The sequence below is a fragment of the Temnothorax curvispinosus genome, unplaced genomic scaffold (assembly GCF_003070985.1).
Source record: "Temnothorax curvispinosus isolate PA1 unplaced genomic scaffold, ASM307098v1 QBEX01006326.1, whole genome shotgun sequence".
Taxonomy (NCBI): domain Eukaryota; kingdom Metazoa; phylum Arthropoda; class Insecta; order Hymenoptera; family Formicidae; genus Temnothorax; species Temnothorax curvispinosus.
In genome coordinates this window covers 40,521-60,075 of record NW_020216106.1, presented here as the reverse complement: position 1 = coordinate 60,075, position 19,555 = coordinate 40,521, and the positions used below count along the sequence as shown (strand labels likewise).

Here is a 19,555-nt window from a genome sequence, read left to right as displayed (position 1 = left end):
TCGTTCCTTCGACGGGTGGTGCAAAGCTACTTTTGATAGCACGAGGAATATGCTGAAAACAGAACGAGGCGAACGAGCGTGATCGGTTGATGCACGTGTTCAGAATAAAATGTTATTTTATATAATTATTGGAACATAATTAATATTTTTCTGACGTTCAAGGTAATTGTTCAAGGTAATGTTTTACATATAATTATCTTATAGTATATATCTATTATTTTATATATATTTAATAAATATATAACAGATAAATTCTTAAACGACAGGTGAGAAAAGGACAAAGGGGGATAACGATTTTGTGAATGACTGCGTATGAAACGAAATATATATAACGATTTTCAAAAAGGGCCTCAGGAATATACATAAAAATGTTTGCCAGCGGTAGAATCGTGTTTAGCTGCACGAATATTGTGACAAGATACCACGTATGGGCACTGATAAGTAATCTACGTAAAGCAAACGTAAGTTTCTAAGGGTTTTGAAGCAATTCCCGTGACTATTTTGATACTGCAACCCTAAAGTCAATGATCTTCTATATTCAGGTGAAATTGTAAAACGTATGAATTTTTTTTTCAGTTTCTGCTGAAGGATCGATCTGCAATTTCAGCAGCTTGTGTTCACAATTTAGTTGTTGGCAGGTCAGCACCGTTGACAAAGGAGCCTGTTTCACCGGCCAATAGATACGTCCTGAGAACGCATACGTGTGGCGAGCTGACGCTCAAAAATGTTGGAGAAGAAGTGAGATTAAGCGGCTGGAAGGAATTTCAGAGAATGAGGAAGTTTATAACGTTAAGAGACTCCTATGGATCAACGCAGTTACTTATACCGGAAGATGTATGCGAGCAGTCATTATATACTGAAATCTTTGGTAAATGTGTTGTGAAAAAACGTTGAAAAGCTTTTATTGATTTCAGAGAAAGGATTTGGTGGAAAGTATACAGAACTTGTCTTTCGAAAGTGTCTTGAGCGTAGTAGGCAAAGTCGTGCCGAGACCTGAAGGTCAGCAGAATAAGAGAATGAAAACGGGCGATATAGAAGTGTACGTAGAGTCTCTGGAGATTCTAAACGTAGCATCGGAGAATCCGCCAGTATTCATTAGAGAGTATAACAAAGCCAAGGAGAGTCAGCAAATGAAATACAGATATCTGTCACTGAGATATCCTGAGCTGCAAAGGAATTTAAGATTGCGATCCTCTCTCATAATGAAGATGAGAGAATTTCTGATCAACGAGTGCAGTTTTGTGGACATTGAAACGCCAACGCTGTTTAAAAGTACACCGGGGGTATGCTTCTCAGTGTCTAGTTTACCATATAAATCCATATATCGTAAACGTGCAAAATCTGATTTTATCATATTCAGGGTGCGCAAGAATTTGTAGTGCCCACGAGACAACCGGGTAATTTTTACTCGCTGGTACAGAGTCCTCAACAATTCAAGCAGCTTCTCATGGTAGGTGGCCTCGACAGATACTTCCAAGTCGCCCGATGTTACAGAGACGAGAGTGCCAGGCACGACAGACAGCCAGAATTTACACAGGTAATCACACTGCGTTCATAATGTCAGTAATATTATATTTTATTATCAGCTACATAATTATATATCATCAGTGTTATATCAATTATATTATAGCTAGATATCGAAATGTCGTTTGTTGACCGGGACGGAGTGATGAGCTTAATTGAAAATTTATTGATGTACACATGGCCAGAAGAATCAGGCTCCATAAAAGTGCCTTTCAAGCTTATGAGGTATGAAGACTCGATGGAATTGTATGGTACTGACCAACCGGACTTAAGAATACCGTATCAAGTAAGAGAATTAATGTGTACGATCTTTTTTATTATTTTACTCCACGAAATAAAAACATAATATTATTTCGATGCAAAACTGCTTTCCAGATACAAGATCTCACACACATGTTCGATCTGCCAGTATTAAAAGAGGCTGTGAAATCTGAAAATAATGAACAAAAAGTATACGCATTAGTTTTTCCAAAAAAATCGGTAGGTGTTCATTTTAATTTGATTTGTATTCCATTGTTAAGTTAATTTTTATATTCCAGAAGTACTTAGCAAAATCTATCAGAGAAGGACTCTCTAAGATCCGTAGCGATTATTTTGCTACTACAAAGCTAGTTCAATTAAGAATCGAAAACGATTCGTGGAGAGCACAGTTAGACAAGCTAAAACCGAAGTCGGGAACTATAACGGAAGATATATCGCAGTACTGCAAGTTACAGGAGGGAGATGCAGCATTGCTAGCAATTGGACATCGAATGGATGCAGTGAGTATAAAGTCTGAAAGTTCTCTTTTTCTCTTTTAATGATAAACTTTTCTCTTCATCTGTAATTATAATAAACTACTATATATATTCTAGTTGAAACTCTTAGGAAAGTTACGTGTCGAATTTACAAATATATTAGAAGCCAAAGGCGAACAAGTACGTTCGACCGAAACTGAGCTTCTATGGGTCACGGACTTTCCGTTATTCACATTTGAAGGAACATTACAATCGACGCATCATCCATTTACGCAACCGCATCCAGATGACATGGAATATCTTACAACTGATCCTCTAAAGGTCAGCAAAGGACTTGAGTAGATTAATTAATTTTGTCGTGTCTTTTTTATATATCACTCTTTCGTAGGTGAGAGGCTTACACTACGATCTGGTTATGAATGGATCGGAAATAGCGGGAGGTTCCATTCGAATCCACGATGCAAATTTACAGAGACAAATATTGAGGATGTTAAACATAGACGAAACAAAATTGTCGCACATGCTCGAGGCATTGACGTACGGAGCTCCACCCCATGGTGGAATAGCTATAGGTATTACTCTTTCGCGTAATAAAGTTGCATCTGCGAATTGAAATGGGAGATGTGATCGTTATTTCTATTTCAAGGACTGGATCGTCTCGTTTGCTTACTTTGTAACGAAAAAAGTATAAGGAACGTTATAGCTTTCCCGAAAACGATGGAAGGACGAGATCTAATGTCCGGAGCACCAGACATCATTTCAGACGAGTTGAAGACTTTGTATCACATACAAACAGTAAACAAATAAGATTCCTTTTTTCACAATAAGTGTAATAGAAAAGTTGTTATTACTTACAAGTTGTGCGTGTAAAAAAATGTATATAATTATTTATATTAGCTGTGGCAGTTTTGAGACGTTATCTGTAATATTTTTGCCAAGTTATCATTCAAGCTCTGAGCAGTTATCAGAAGCGTATAATTGCGCCGCAAACCGAAATAAATAAAAAGGCGAAAAATAGATGTACAAAAAAAGTGTTTTATTTTTTTGTTGTTGAGTAAACTCTCGTGCGTTCAATCGAAATGTTTTTACAGAAAAATAAAAAATACAATTCAGCCTGCGTACTAAACTATTCACAATCATTTCCAAGAAGGATCTAAGAGGATTCCCTTTTCTTTTTTTGTACACTTCTCGAGAGCCTCTCTCCTGTCAAGTGAAAATTTCAACCTAACAAATTTCTTAACAAATATGTTGATATGTTGTGACTACCAACTGCCGGCGGACGAAAATTTACATCGCTTTTTTATTCATATACATATCCATCTTGAAACAGCCCACACAGTGTGAATTGGAACGATTATATATTAATTAACAAAACTTCATTAATGGCGATGAAATATCTGTTCAGTTTGCGATGCGTCAAAATCGTTAAAAAGACCCATTAATTAAGATAGGTATCTATTCGATCAATCTTTCAATTTTAAACACAGAAAATGGTGCTGTACATCCGTAGATTAATTTCACGTCTACTAGTCTCTTGGAACAATCTTGAAGACATTTCGAAGACGAGCGTCACACATTTTCCTCATGCCCGTTACACATATGCCACTGTTTACAACTGAATACCGAATCGGGTTAAGTGATTCTCATAATTTCAGCAAATCCCGTAGATCAAATCCAGCTAGTCAGGATGCAACAAGAGAAGCGCTGTGTTCTTCGATTTGGCGTATGCTTTCAGCGGACGAAGACACATTATATACCGTTTGTTACGCAGATTTGAATCGCTCCAATTACAATGCGACGCGTCTATATTGTCATACGTTCCTACTCTAAAACGCATGCAGCTTATAGCAATCGGCACGAAGCCCTGCCCGGTACCGATCGCGCGACGAAATTCCCCGAGGGTCAAGGATCAACAGCGAGCGTGAGCCTTCGTATTCTCGTTCTGTCCACTTGGCTGTCAAAAGCAATTCGCACGAAGACTTGACGTAAGAACTTGGAAGAATCCGCCGTCGAGTATCTTCCGTTACAATGTATCCTTCTTGTGAACGCAAGGCGAGTTGCATCAAGGTGAGAACCATCACATTTAACATCTTTCTTGCGAAACGCACTTAACTTAAGCTAGATAGCTTTCTCCTAGGTTTTAAGTCTCGCTTGCTTCGCTTGTATATATATATCTTAGATTAAATCTGAACTCTAAATCTCTATGTTAAATGACCGTATGAACCAACGAACATGATCGGAGAGGGACGTAATCACGTTTACAGTTCTACTAAGCCCGCTAATGAACACCATCCTGTACGACGGTATTACATGTCTCGCTCTCGATACCTCGTCCTCGCACCGTACTCGCTCGTGAAGACCCTCACGAATTTATTCCGTAGAAAAATCGTCAATATAACGGTGATGTGTATAAGAACAGTACAGAGTTGATTTGGATGGACACGGGATGTTCCACGATTCTTCATGTACAACATGAGCTTTCCTCGTAATCCTGTACGAGAGACACGTGTGCTTACATTCCTAGCCGATTAATTTTTTTTTATAATAAAAGAACGTTCGAACGAGACAATAAATTCGATCAATGGAGTCGTCTACCTTCATCTCCGTACGTGAAAGTCCTAATCGCCGCGGTAATGTATTTATATATTACAATCTGTTGTGCGCGCGTCCACTTTTTGCCTAAGAACACAGTGTTTCGTGTCGTCGCACGTTTTTTCGTTCGCAGATTTCGTCGCTTTCGGGCGCGAGTTGATTCGCCGATCGAGTAGGGCTTCGGACCGGCGGTTTAATCTATACGCTTAACGTAGCGGTAGTAATAATAGCAGCGGTATAGTTGTAATAATAGTACAGTCGATACGTACGGTTTTAAGGGCTTTCAAAATTCTCGACGTCGAACGAGATTGAAGGCGCGGGCCCGTGGTCGGGCGCTCGCTCGGTTGGCTGGCAGTATGTACGTGTGTCAAATTGCGTATTTAATCTAAATACGTGGATCGTTTTTTCGTAATATTCGAGGCGATTCGATCGACCCTCAACCCTTTCGCCGCGCAGTGTCCATGTATATAAAATCGCAAGAAGGTAATAAAAGAAGTAACGCAGAATCCAATTCTGAGGTAATATTCAATCAGTGTCTCACGCTCGTTGAAGATTAATTAATAATAATTAAATAATTATTAATCGCGTGTTGTGACTACATGACATAACTGCAAATTATAATTTCAATGAGGCCTTAATGTGCATCGTAACGTTAACTCAGGCAAATGCGTTGCCGAACGCACGCAACGCGTGTTTTAAATTATAAATGCAATAAATATTTATATAATCTGAAGCGTCTCTCTTGGACGCGCGCTCATATATTTTACAGAAGATTAAAAACGTAACCAGGTGATGCTATTCATAAGAGAAATTGATTCTGCATTGACGATGCTCAGCGTGAACGATCTCGGAGAGGGGGTGCTTGAACACGTCGGTCGAAACTGTGCAGCTGAAGGGTCGAGGTCTCTGTATTCCTCTGCAATTAGTTCTTTTTCCTCCCATTGCGTAAGCGCACGCGAGATTCGTCCCGCGCGAGCTCGCAGGTCTCGCCCTATCAATACGAATTCTCTCGCGCACACCGCGTCGCCGTTATAAAAAATACTATTTTACAGCGCAGGAGGCAAGCTCTCGCCCATGCAAATCGCACGCTCACACAGACGGAATCTCGCATTGGATACAAACGTATAATAAATCACTCGTAATCAATCACAGCACAATCGTTCGCTCGGTACACGCATACACGCACGCATGCATACGGCTATCGAATAAAATATTTGACCACACGCTCTTGCACGAAATATATGTTAGACGGAGACGCCTAGAAAATTCTACAGGAAATAATGGATACTACCGTATATACATACACGAAAGGACAGAGACAGGAGCGGTGGGCGATCGAATAGATCGAACAGTCGTCGAGTTCGGATCACTATAGCGCTTCCCGCATAAGTGCGGAAAGCGGGATTGAGATTTGCAAGAGAGAGAAAGAAAGAGAGACAGAGATAGAGAGAATGAGAGAGAGAGAGAGAGAGAGAGAGAGAGAACGGAAGAATCGGACATTCGTACAGTTACAACGTGAAACTCGCCGCCGCGTGGCTCCATGCGATCGTAGCATCTGCAACGCGGAATGGCGAAGTTTTTTTTTTCTATCTCTCTGTTTCTCTGGTTTTCTTTTTAACAAGAAAACAAGGATGTGCGACGATGCTTGCCTATTCGTTCGCGCCGCGTTATTCGTTTCGCGGAGGCGGAATACAGCTCGGACGTAATCTCTCAGTCGTTTCCTGGCTAGTAAGCTTTTATGCATGCACATGTCACGCGTACACGCATAAATAAGATCTTGTTCACCGAGAGACGACTGTGAGAGCTACCTGTGCCGCGTATAAACGCCAAGAACTATTACCGGATGAATCCGGTGAGACACAATTACGTCTAAAAAAAAGGAGGAAAGAGGCAAAGGAAAAAAACGCGTTTTCTACAAATGTCGAACGTGTTTCTTACCCGGCCCGCCGGTTCCACGCGTGTAGATCCACGGTAAACGTGAATGTTCCCGACAATTACGCACGCATATCTTCTCAGTGAATATCATGCACATCTCGCGCGGAGGACTTGATCTATTCGTAGATTTGCGATAAGTCTCCTTTTCCTCCTTCCTTTTCTCCCCTATTTTTTCTTTACCTTTATCGCCGATGAGATACAAACTGACTTCTTGTCGCGCGCAATAAATATGTTCGGTCGTTTTATCGTTTTCGCGCCAACGCGCGTCCAGTGCGCCTTCCGGTATATCCTCGATCTACGTATGAGAACTGGGCATGGCCGCATACAGGAACAAGGAAGATCTCGGAGTCGACATTGAACGTCCTTCTACGAAGGTCTTTTCGCGTTTTACGGGCTTTAAAAAGTGATATTTCTACGAACCACATACGCTAGTTACGTCCGTGTGGTTTTAAGTTTTCGTTCTCGTAATTACAAGATAATACGCGCGTTATCTCGCATTACTTAGTACTACGTATGTTGAAAGTTAAATCGGTGGTGAGATAAGAATTGAAGGCTGATGACTAAACCTAAGATTACGGCCAATTATTTACGTCGCACGGACAAAGTTATCAGTGTCGAATACAAAACTAATATCACAAAGAAAATTAAATATTTTATCCTTTATTTTGCGCGATGATTCCCCTGCGGTTTCGATCAGTCTAAAAAAAACATCCTATATACGGCCATGCGAATTAAATGGTATTACAATCAGATTTACAATGCTTAAGGGGGCTGCCTGTTGAAACGTCGATGGAATCTGAATGACTATTCGGAGATCGCTCGCACGTGCCTTTTTTAATTAAATTAACATCCTAATGTCGTAATCTGAGGCAACGTGCGTGATCGGTTATCAAAAATGTAAGGCGTTAGACGCGTAACAACAATATACGGTGCAATTGCACCGTCGTACTAGTGAGCCAGGAATGAATCGCAGATACCGATCCGATTTCGTCGGTGCAACATCTCCTTATGATGCATTCAATCGCACGAGACTGTATACAAGGACGCCGTGCCCGAATACGCGAATCTTGTCCCTCTAGCTGTTCGAAAAGTTTCCTACGTTTAGCCCACGCGCACAAGATTCTCGAAGACGATATCGCTTCCAGACAGAGCATCGTTCTACATCGTAGGCGTTTCGCAAACAACTAGCGCGACGAAATTCGTTCTACGGTAATTTTCTCGAACACAATCGGACAAGACGGTCGACTGCCCGGGAACGGACAAAATCTAAAAGATGTTGCCTCTTCCTGCATATGACAGACTTCATTCCACGTATCGTTAAACGATTGCATATAGATACGCAAGAAGAGGCTATGTATACGAGACACACATTCGAAACGTTTATAAGACATGGATCTTCCTATATTGGTAGAATGAAGACAATGACGTCGATGACGACAGCGATGGAAAGTTGTATTCCACATGGACCTTCTCGAAACGCGAACGAGCGAGCAATGATCGAACTGTTGCGAGTTCCCTCGTGGCATCTTGTTTGCTCCCTTGGATACGTTTCAGAACTGGTATGCCATACGACAGCTATTCCAGTTTTGTACACATAATGTAAATGCAATGTAAATGTATTTGCTCAAACAAGTTATAAACGTTTTCTGATTAGTTGGTATTCTCAGCTGTCTGCCTCTCTTCCTTGTTTCTCTCTTTCTTCCCTTCTTTTTTATGAACTGTAGACTCTGGCATTGCTCCGTATTTTTCATAAATTAGTTTTATGCATTGTCATCGATAGTGGGTAGCCAGAAAGCCATGTTGGTGCAAGCCGACGCCAGCATCATGTACTTGGGATTGAATTGGATACACTGCACCGGCGCTGGATGGTCACCGTTCAACACGCAAACTTTGTAACCGGTCTCCGCGTTCCACACGTGCACCCTACCATCCGTGGAGCCACTGAACACAAATTGGGAATCCGGACTAAAACTGGCCTCAATGGCGATCCCCTTGTTGTTGAGATATCCGGCGAAAGTCTGTAAGGGCGTACCATGAAAAGCATCAATTAAACGAATCGTACTACCGTTAGTGGAGATCAAGATGGTCTTGCCGTCCCTACTGAACTTCAATCCAGTCCAATCGCACTCCTTCTCCTGAGAGAGCTTGAAGGTGACAAACGGTCCCTTGTCGAAGCTGCGCAGATCGTACAGCTTGATATTTTCCGAATTGACTCCGGCCGCGAAGATGAGACCTTCAGGATCGTATGCCGCCACTGGCCGTCCCGAGACGTTCATCACCCCGTGACAATTCGGCGAGCGCAGGTCCCACAGTCGCAGGGATTTATCTAAGGAACCGGATAGGAAAGTATCCTCGATAGGACTGATACATAGCGACACTACCTTTTTCGCATGACCGGGAAAGTAACGTATGTACTTGTTGTCGTGGAGGCTGAGATAGCGGATCGTGTCGTCGACCTTGGTGCTGCTGTGTATCGCGGTGTTCTTGGCGTGAGTGAAGTGTATCAGGTCGACGCCGTACTTCTTCGAGTTGACCGTCCGCACCTGCGTGCCCTTCTCGCAGTCGTAGATGACGATCTGGTCGTCCTCCGAGCAGGAGATGAGGGTGTCGCCGTTCGGCGAGAAGTCGATACTGTTTATCCGATCGGTGTTTTCGCGGAATACCTTGGCCACCTTGAAGCTCCTCACCACATGGTCGACGAGCTTCATGGTGATGGACGGCGCGTCCTCCCGCTCGTGCCGTCCTCTTAACCTCCTCGACTCCACAATCTCTGTGTTTGTACTGTGACCGGGTGCGAAGACCGCCGGGCGCGGGGGCCGGGCGCGGGTCACGGACGTGGACGCGGATGCGGCCGCGGCCGCCAAGTTGCCTTCTTGCGAGGAAGGAGGAGGGACGAGACAGCTCGCGCGCGTCACCGCGGGCAGATCGCCGTGGGAGCTCGGGGGTGGCCGCCAACACGGTCCAGGCGGTGGAGGGACGGGGGTAGGAGAGGGAGGACAGGCGGGGAGAGACGGGCCGTCCACCGGGACGCGGGCGAGGATTCCCCCTCGCGCCGTCGTTATCGCCCGCGGAATCGCTCACCAGCGCTCTCGCGCGTTTATCCCCGCGCGGCAGATACCTCTCCTCGAGTCCTCTCCGCCGACGTGGCTCTCCTTCCCGTGTGAAACGGACGCCGTCAGCGGGACCGCCGATCGCAACACCGCGCCGATGGATCAACAACTGCCAAGCGCGCTCGGACAAATGGACGGCGAAACGTCGTCTCCTCCTGCGAGCTGTTGTACTCTGTACTGCTCTGTACTGTACCTCGACACCTCTCGAACCCTCGAACCTCGACCCGTGTCCCGTGAGCGCGACAGCGTATCCCTCGGCTCCGTGCCCCCGATCGGTAGCGGCGAATTCGGCAGGCAACTAGACAAGCGGCACCGAGCACCGACACACCGACGACTCTCTTCTCTTTCAGCAAAGGCGTGAAGGCCGCTGCGCATGGGGCCACCCGTGACCGAGTGCAAAAGCGCACTGCGAGATTGACTCTGCGATAAGGACACCTCGACCGATAAATTACCCGGCGCCGGGCTAACCGCGCCCGCGGAACTACGAAGTCGTAAAACCACGTTCCTGGTCAGTCGATCACGCTGCGTCGATAATGTCGATCGCTATCGCCTATTGTGCAAGGGGCTATAGACAAGAGACAGCTTCTCGTCCACGTCCATCTGTGTTTACGTTTCTTCTGCGTAACAGGGAGATCGTCGAGGTCGAGGTGAGGTCGGTGAGGATACGCATCGATGGGAGTTTCATTCCACGATGAGCGGCATCAGGAAAAAAGCCAATCACCTGGCGGTGTTTAAACGGCGCACCAAGGACGAGGACAATGACGAATTGTCGAGGAGCGTTATTCTAGGGGCGAGAAAGACTGGGCGGTTGAATCTCTCGTCGAAGGGATTGTCCACGGGTATATATTTACGAGCATCCACCTGTGTATAATAAGTCATGAGCTCGACGATGGAACAATCGACTGTACTATTTATACGAATCCGACTTACGTTTACGTTCATGTGCCGCACAATTATCTGGAGCATGTTCCAGTTTTTCGTTTAGAATGTTTAGATCATACTCGGAGAGCTTGTACTCATAATTAGACAGACGTGCATGCCTGCGGTAATAGCGTACATCGAAGTATATTCATGTTATACGTTAAACGTTTATAGTTTCATCAATATACACAAATCTCAAGTTCGATATGCAGATCTTTCGTCACTTTGTTGCCTGTTAATCATCGCTTGGATGTTGCAATAAGTATTCAATAAGTGTTTATTGTTAGATTTTATTGTACTCGATATGATGCGCACGTGCATTGTGAACAAGGGTCATGTAAAGTTCTTTGATGTATGAAATATCAAGATGTAAGTTTTTTAAAGAGTTTAAGATCCCAAAGAATGTTCTTTGGGATGTATGAAATATCAAGATGTAAGTTTTTTAAAGAGTTTAAGTCCCAAAGAATCTTACACAGCACAACATAGAATCTTGTATACATTGTGAATGAGAATGCAAAGAAGTGAGATGCGCATAGTATTTCTCTGTTATCCGTCATGTTTTTTTTCTTTGAATGTATAGAATATCAAAACTCGTATTTTAATATATTATTATTAGTTTAGACGATAATTGGTGTATTAAATTGGTATCTTTTTGATATATTTATATCCGACAAATAGTTTATCTGTAAGTCCAGTAATGTGGAAGTCAAATAAATCTGATGCCACATAATTGTGTTAATTTTTTTTAATGTATATATGTATCTATATATATATATGTTTAAATACAAGTCACAAATGCAGCGAAATTCCAAATTCTATAAGCAGGAATGCTAACATTTATTTTATTTCATATCATGTGTCACTAATGATGCCTCACGATACACGCCATTTTAAAATTGATATAATTATGATTTAAATCTAAATATGCTTGGTATCATACGAAAATCATTATCTTAAGTTGCTTTGCACGCTTTGCTAAAAATCGTTTATTAGAAGTGATCGCACTCATCAGATGTGCTCAACGTAACGTAGAAATAGGCTCATTCGAAATATCAGGTAAGTTTAATCAAACGTTTTTAATGAATTTAATGCAACGTAGCATTGCGGAAAGGGCAGAATCTTGAACGTATAAGGAATTAACACACGTTACAGTACCTGACAGAATATGGAGTATAAACGAATTAACGGAAGAGGAATTACGTGACTTGCATTTTGAGCTTGATTATGAACCCGAGGAGGAGCGATGGTGGGAACAAGAGCCGCTGAAGATGTTAGATCTGAGCTTCAATAGTTTAACTGTAATCAATGAAAAAATACAATTTCTAACGGAACTGAGCACCTTAGACGTATGTATAAATTATTTTTCGTGCACACAGTGATTTTAAATGTGCAGTGCACTTTCAATATTTCTATATATTTTATCTAAAACATTTTTAATGTCGTTTCCCAGTTGCACAACAATTTGTTAGAAGAACTACCGCCTGAGATCGGTTCTCTGCGCGAACTAAGAAAAATAAATCTATCGGATAACAAGCTACAAAATTTACCAGGTCAATTTTATATGCTGGAGGAATTGTGCGAGTTATATCTAAAAAATAATCAAATAAGTTCACTTGAAGCCGAGATCGGAAATTTAGTCATGCTAACTCATTTGGTAAAAAAAATATGTATCATTATGGCTTACATGATTATGTAAAGTCAATTTTTTAAATGAAATAATTACGGGTCTTTTTAGGACATATCATATAATAGTTTAGGCGAATTACCGATCGGAATGGGATACTTGGTGCGACTGGAAACATTGAATTTATGTCACAATATGATAAAAGAATTACCACCTGATGTAACAAGTATGAGATGTAAGTTTGTCTCTCTCTCTCTCTCTTTCATGCACATACGCATTAATAATTAATACAAAAAGCGATTTATATTTGCAACATTTACTTCGTTATTCGATAATGATTGTTATATTTTCTGGTAGCGTTAAAAACGTTAGACGTCAGCTTTAATCAATTGGAGACGATACCACCATTAGGTGAATTGCGAAAAGTAGAAAGAATAATGTTCCAGTCGAATAATTTGCAGGAATTTCCAGACATATCAGGTTGTTCAGCTTTAACAGTATTGCATTTGGATAACAATAACATTCCTGTATGTGTTAATAACGTATATATTTATGCTTGAGCCTATATCAAGACTAAAATTTAACTTCCTGCTAGAAACGCTGTTTTTACTAAGACAATGATTTTTCTTTTATAGGAAATTGATCCGCAACGCTTAGAAGCTGTAGGGCATCTGAAAAAGCTCACATTGCAAGGCAATAAAATTGAAGTAATACCTGAAGAAATAATCAAATTAATAAATTTGGAAGTCTTCGACTTATCGCACAATAACATATCTTTGTATGTTATATAGCTTCTCTTTCTCTTAACATGATTATTTTAGATATTCAGATCGTTCGATTAAAATGAATCTTCTTTACAGAATACCCTTTTGCATTGGTATATTGCCCAATTTAAAGCAATTTATAATTGAGGGAAATAATATAAAAAACGTAAGGGCAGACATAATACGATGCGGTACATCTCGCATTTTGACACACATTCGTCAGACTGTAGTCAATACAACAAGTATAAACACCAGAGAATCGTTACAACCTAGTGCCAGCAATAGTGTTTATCCTGACAAGTATGCAAATGCTAATCTGTTAATTGATATGATTAATTGAGATATTTGTTTATTCTATTTAAAAAATCTTTACAAAGTATTTCACGTACCTAATACAATTACTTTTACAATTAGTAATAAAGTCAAGTGTGATGTGTAATTTGTAATAATACAGGTACGTAATGAAAAATACAAAGTTATTCAGCTTAACTGGGCAAAATCTTTTGGAATTGCCTGAAGAAGTCTTGGAAGATGCAGCGGAAGCCTCTGTCGTAACCATTGACTTGAGCAGAAACAAGCTGTCAGGACTGCCTGATAAAATGTCGGCGATCGCTACAGTGATAGATCTAAAATTAATTTCAAATCATTTTGCAAGCTTGCCAGAATGGATTGGCGAAAAGTACAAATGTTTGCAAGTTTTAGATATAAGTAAAAATTACTTGCAATCTCTACCATCGAGCATCGGCTGTCTGAAATACTTGCGAGATATTGATCTTTCGTTTAACAGGTGTTAGAAATATATTTTTGACTTTCCAACATCCTCTCTTAACATGAAAATGTACATTTATACGCTACGTATCGTTCTGCAGATTTACCGAGTTACCAGAAGCTATTTATGACGTTGTATCTTTAGAAAGTTTAATTGCCAATGACAATCTAATCGTAAAAATAGATGTGCCACTTTTGGAAAAGTTAAAAAGACTAGCAGTATTAAATCTGTCAAATAACAATATCGCTCACGTACCCCCAGAACTTGGTAACTTGAAAAACCTAAGGTAATAAACATTTTATGTATTAGATATGCATCATATATTGTCGTCATATTTTAGTATAATATCATTTGTTTCTAATAGACATATAAATTGCTTGATGTTTTTATCTATAATATTCATAATTATATAAACATTCTTTTAGGAATCTATTGTTGTCTGGAAATTGTTTCAAATATCCCAGGCAAGCAATTCTAATGAAAGATACAGAGGAAATACTGAGTTATCTACGTAATCTAATACCTCAGTAATGAATAGAAAACGAAATGGTTTAAAAAAATATCTGAAAAATGTTAACAATTTGTTATCATATATGAATGTGTTGCGCGTAAATATTATATCTACATGCATATAAAAAAATACATTTTTACTGGTCTTAAAGATTATATATATTATATACTTATATAGTCTCATCTTAGATGAGACAAATCAAGTGCAAAATAATTAGAATAAGATTAATAAGCTGTGTAAATGTAAGTAGTAAATAGAGGGAATGAGGGAAGAAAGAACGTCTGCAAGAATATATGGAAAGAGAATGAGAGTGTGTGAGAATGCAGTTAATATATATTTTGGAAATATTTAAGATAAGATTGAATTTATGTGAATTAGGATAAATGTGAATGAAATGGAAGTTAATAAAGACCAAAGGAAATCAACGATAATTCGTGACACGCTTTGTAATATTCGACAATAAAACAATAATTTTTCTTTCCTAATAAAACAATGGACTGCTAAATCTTTATCCAGAATTTGAAAACACATATTGCCAAAATGTAACTTATTATATATAATATGTATTGTAATATACATTTTATATATTATTTATTATATATCAAATCTCTCACGCAGAAATGCGATCACACGAGCTTTGTACATACACATCGACAGCTAACATAACCTCACTCCAACTGCACAGTGCACAGGCTGCATTGGGTTGCATTCAGCTTGTCAACTACGATTCACGCGTGCATACGTTTGTGTATACATCTATAGGACACTGAACGCAATCGGAATTTGACATTAGTCATGTCACGACGTACAAATCCGCGTGAGGATTGACGTTTTAACCAAACGCCGCTGGATTCGCCGACAAATTTCTCGTAGGTACACGGCCAGTTGCTTTGGTTAGCCTGCACTGCAAATGCATTGCTCTAATGTCATCGTATTTTCCTTATAATCCCGTTGCGAATGGAATATAATCGCTTCGTTCTTTTCGTCGCTGCCACTACGTGATTCGTACGGTTTTCAGACATTCATCTAAGAGGATAGAATGACAGAGGCGGAGATGACACTCGAGGAGGAGCTTTCCCCGGACCTGTTCTCGGATTTCGAATTGTCGCAAAGCACGAACAACGCCGCTAATTCGGACTGTAAGAATCCACCTGCGTATTCCCTGTGGATCGCGTGTTCTATTGTCGCGTTTAATCAAACGTATGGCTTCAGCAAGCTCGATGTCCGTTGGCGTTAACGAACCCGAGCCCTCCGATGACGTACCCGAGTGGAAGGGCATGAGCATGGACGAGATACGTAAGGGACTCGGCGTTTACGAATATCAAGAGCATCCACCGATCGTCGTCTCTCCTCGTCATACAGTATTATATATGGTATGATTTTACTCAATGGTTAACTTTATATGTAAGTCTTGCTATGCGTATCTTGTTAGATATTCGTCTGCAATGTACCTTTTCTTTAATTAGTTACCGTTGCCTACGCATGGACCACCAAAACCGTATCCGACGCATCAAGTAGACAAATGGAGCCAGGGCTATGTACGAATGCCGCATTCTACGCATAGTTTGTACCCGATAGAACAGGTACGTGTTGCCGAATAAAATGTCCAAGACCTGCAATCTTGATGTTCTCGAATGAATCAGAAATAATTGGAAAATACCGAGGAAAATTGTCATTTACAATCCAAATTTCTAATACTGCATTTTATAATTAAGCTTTAAGTTAAAATTGTATTAAAGTAAACTTTATTTAAGTATTAATTAGTTAATAAACCTATTTTTGTAATTTATTTGCCTTCTTGGAACTTTGTGAAAAGGCCTTTTTCATCTGCTTATAAAATATTGTCTAAATATTTTTATTAAATAATTGAATTGCTTGAAGAATCTATCATATTGAGATAAGGATTGAGATGTTCTATAAAAAATATATTGATGGTTATTATGTACTATTATATTAAGATTAAAGCTTAGTCTTTTTTATACTGGATCACGGTATAGTACAAGTAATTATTGATATTAATTAGACTTTATTTTAGAGAAGTGGAAGTCGCTGCTGCCGAAATAGATGGGAGATGATCCAGGAAGCTTTGCTGAGGAGCATTCTTTCCAGCCAACAATTAGAAAACGCTATACTTTCGTACAATCAGATATATGCACAGCGCTGGAATTTTGCAGCGCTCCATCACTTTTTCTCGGAGGTATATTCTTGGAGATGCACCGCACTTAAATCATGTTCTTTAAAAATTCCGATTAATAAAAAAATTTTGAACGCAGGTTATGGATTCGGAAGAGACAACCATGTTCTTTGAAATTTTGATGCCAAAAATAGTTCTACTGGCTTTGCAGCTTCCTGTACTGTTAACTGGTCCAGTACCCTTGTTGAAACGACATAGCAACGGCTCCATCAGTTTAAGTCAATTACAAGTAGCTTCGCTACTGGCAAATGCATTTTTTTGTACATTTCCCAGACGCAATTCCAGTAATCCGCAATCGGAATATGCAACCTATCCATATATTAATTTTAACAGGTAATACTCAAAGTTATTTAAATTATTTATTTAAAATTATTTGATAAAATAATTTATTTATTATGCATTCTTCTGATCGCACATTTTAGATTGTACGCTGCTTATAACGAGAAACATAGCCAATGTGAGTCAGTGATGGAAAAGATCAAATGTCTTCTGCATTATTTCAGGAGAGTAACAGCTAAAGGTGAGTACATCATAATTATGAACTATTTTATATAATATACTTGTGCAATTTGCCGATAATTCGCGACATAACGTAGAACTTGAGTCACATTACAATTTGTACATAGAGCAGCACCTGAAGGTATAATAACAATCGAACGACGTTATGTCCCTTTGGAGAACTGTCCAAGGTGGAATTTGCAAGACCAAAAATTGCCACCGTTACACATAACGAGTAAAGGAACCATCGAGAGTGAGGGAGCAGGACTGCTTCAAGTGGATTTTGCAAATAAGTGAGTCTTTACTTTGATGAGTATTGGTTAGGACTTTAACAAACGAAATTATAAAACAAACGAACATAATAAGAAAAAGGAAAAGAGAGACGGGGGTAAAGAGATTTTTGAGATTATTACTACTTTCCTATTTAATTTTTACTAATTTTCTTTCTCATGTGTAAATAGATATGTGGGTGGAGGTGTGCTAGGTTTAGGCTGCGTGCAGGAAGAAATACGGTTCGTTATATGTCCAGAACTTATGGTTACTATGTTGGTCACGGAAGAACTAGACGATACGGAGGCGCTCATCGTCAGCGGTATCGAGCGGTACAGTAAATACGAAGGGTACAGCAGCACTTTCAAGTGGAAAGGCGATTTTGTAGACGAGACACCGAGGGATAACAGCGGCAGACGTATGACGTCAATCGTCGCTATTGATGCCCTTTACTTCAGGCAATCCTCGCTGCAATTCAATATGGACAACATAAATCGTGAGCTTAACAAGGTTTGTGGTCTTGACGTAAATTCCGTTACACTCAGAGTGGATTTATGTAAAATACTCATGAAATTTATATCTCAAGTCCTAAATTATCGTAAACGTGAAACAACTTCGTTTGTATACTAAGCTTTTGTCATTTTTATTATAACTTTTTTATAGATTATTACATATAATATTTTTAGCCATTTCATTGTTCAATAATATTCTCCCTAAGAAAATTCAAAGACTATTAATTACAGGCTGTAAAATATTTCAACGTTACGCTTATATAACGCTGTCTTAAATTTTATCGCAATGTAATGCATTCTCTGCAGGCTTATGTTGGATTCGTCGGGTCTGATACCTATAAGAACAATCTGCCCGCCATTGCAACAGGAAACTGGGGATGTGGCGCGTTCCGCGGAAATCCGAAATTGAAAGTCTTGATACAGTTAATGGCTGCTGCAGTTGCAGGCCGGTCGATGGTCTATTTTACTTTCGGAGACACGAAGCTGCGGGACGACGTGGGAGCGATGTATGCACATTTGGCTCATCACGATATTGATATAGGTACCTACATTCGCAACTTCATCCAAAAGTATTAATATATATATATATATATATATGGAAATTATAATCGTTTTCATTCCCTATTTATACATTAATTGGGCTATTTTTTTTCATTAACTTTTAGCACGACTTCACTCAATGCTGTCCGAGTATCGTCGAGAGTCTGCGTCATCAAACGCCGATTCGGATTTTTATCGTTTCTTGTACAACAGAAGTAGGATAAAACCGTTGAGCAAGTACTTCCCGGCAAAGACTGAAAGCTCTTCGAATATCTCCGCCGAGTGTCTGAAGAAAAAGCTATTTAAAAGAAAGGAAACCGCGACCTTATCGAACGAAGATGTCGATAAGCGATTTACTTACTCGGCGGCTAAGGAGAAGGAAATGGCGGAGGAGGAAAAAATAATGAATTGGTTGACAAGCTGCGAGGACAATAGCAACGACAACGTTAAGCGCGATAACGAGGATGAGAAGGGTGATACGCGTGATGAAAAAAACAAGAATAATCCAAGAGAAGGAGATGATCATAACAACGACGATTTGCAAAACAATCGTCTCGCAAATAACACTATCGATGGAGAGAACACACAAATGGAAGATAAGATGTTAAACAAGTTGGATAACAGTGCGAATACCTTGAATTCGGAAAAACCCGCGATTCTTATCGACAGTCAAGACACGTCAAAGAAGATGAAACCCGAGTCGTCTACGGAACTGAATGACAGCGAATCCGTTAAGATCTTGAAAGACTGTGCCCCGGAATCGGATAAACAAAAGTCACTCCCGAAAAAGGGTGGCCAAAGGAAGATATCGGACTTTTTCCAACGAATATCGTGAATTCTGAACGGGTGTTTCAAACCAATGCCAATTAGCTTCTGCGCATTCTGCAATTATAAATATTCTGTATAATCTGTATAATTTTAAACGTTATACAAATCTCTTGAAAGTACAATGTAAATAAAATTCTGTATAAGATGGAGTTATTCAAGCACCTTAACATTTTCTCATTTTATATCCGATATCTTATATTTTGTTTTAAAAAGCGAACATATGCAG

The 19,555-nt window shown here is 40.0% G+C and overlaps 4 protein-coding genes across 8 annotated transcripts; 3 read left to right on the top strand and 1 right to left on the bottom strand.

Moving 5' to 3' along the window:
• Positions 1-79: 79 nt before the first annotated feature.
• Positions 80-3,118, top strand: LOC112455757 (aspartate--tRNA ligase, mitochondrial). 3 transcript variants are annotated; one of them, XM_025017901.1, is made up of 11 exons: positions 80-162; positions 267-461; positions 577-834; positions 915-1,283; positions 1,361-1,537; positions 1,631-1,810; positions 1,900-2,004; positions 2,064-2,285; positions 2,379-2,582; positions 2,650-2,833; positions 2,908-3,118. In XM_025017901.1, exons 2-11 carry the CDS (start codon positions 369-371, stop codon positions 3,066-3,068), a joined length of 1,953 nt encoding a protein of 650 aa, XP_024873669.1. In that variant the 5' UTR covers positions 80-162; positions 267-368; the 3' UTR covers positions 3,069-3,118. The 3 variants fall into 3 exon arrangements, with proteins under 3 accessions (XP_024873669.1, XP_024873667.1, XP_024873668.1); XM_025017899.1 differs by having other exon boundaries at positions 83-175; XM_025017900.1 differs by having other exon boundaries at positions 114-175; positions 248-461.
• Positions 3,119-8,216: 5,098 nt separating this feature from the next.
• LOC112455759 (WD repeat-containing protein 82) lies at positions 8,217-9,854 on the bottom strand. Its single transcript, XM_025017904.1, has one exon. The coding sequence runs from the start codon at positions 9,494-9,496 to the stop codon at positions 8,549-8,551; it is 948 nt and encodes a 315-aa protein (XP_024873672.1). The 5' UTR covers positions 9,497-9,854; the 3' UTR covers positions 8,217-8,548.
• On the top strand, positions 9,760-14,918 carry LOC112455758 (leucine-rich repeat-containing protein 40-like). The gene is made up of 10 exons (XM_025017903.1): positions 9,760-10,737; positions 11,972-12,165; positions 12,270-12,473; positions 12,555-12,678; positions 12,801-12,970; positions 13,079-13,221; positions 13,304-13,507; positions 13,662-13,994; positions 14,077-14,262; positions 14,402-14,918. Exons 1-10 carry the CDS (start codon positions 10,590-10,592, stop codon positions 14,505-14,507), a joined length of 1,812 nt encoding a protein of 603 aa, XP_024873671.1. The 5' UTR covers positions 9,760-10,589; the 3' UTR covers positions 14,508-14,918.
• Positions 14,919-14,995: 77 nt separating this feature from the next.
• LOC112455755 (poly(ADP-ribose) glycohydrolase-like) lies at positions 14,996-19,478 on the top strand. 3 transcript variants are annotated; one of them, XM_025017898.1, is made up of 11 exons: positions 14,996-15,356; positions 15,506-15,626; positions 15,700-15,860; positions 15,954-16,070; positions 16,523-16,684; positions 16,761-17,014; positions 17,104-17,201; positions 17,313-17,472; positions 17,641-17,959; positions 18,268-18,493; positions 18,624-19,478. In XM_025017898.1, exons 2-11 carry the CDS (start codon positions 15,527-15,529, stop codon positions 19,334-19,336), a joined length of 2,310 nt encoding a protein of 769 aa, XP_024873666.1. In that variant the 5' UTR covers positions 14,996-15,356; positions 15,506-15,526; the 3' UTR covers positions 19,337-19,478. The 3 variants fall into 3 exon arrangements, with proteins under 3 accessions (XP_024873666.1, XP_024873664.1, XP_024873665.1); XM_025017896.1 differs by having other exon boundaries at positions 18,268-18,502; positions 18,627-19,478; XM_025017897.1 differs by having other exon boundaries at positions 14,996-15,360; positions 18,268-18,502; positions 18,627-19,478.
• Positions 19,479-19,555: the final 77 nt, after the last annotated feature.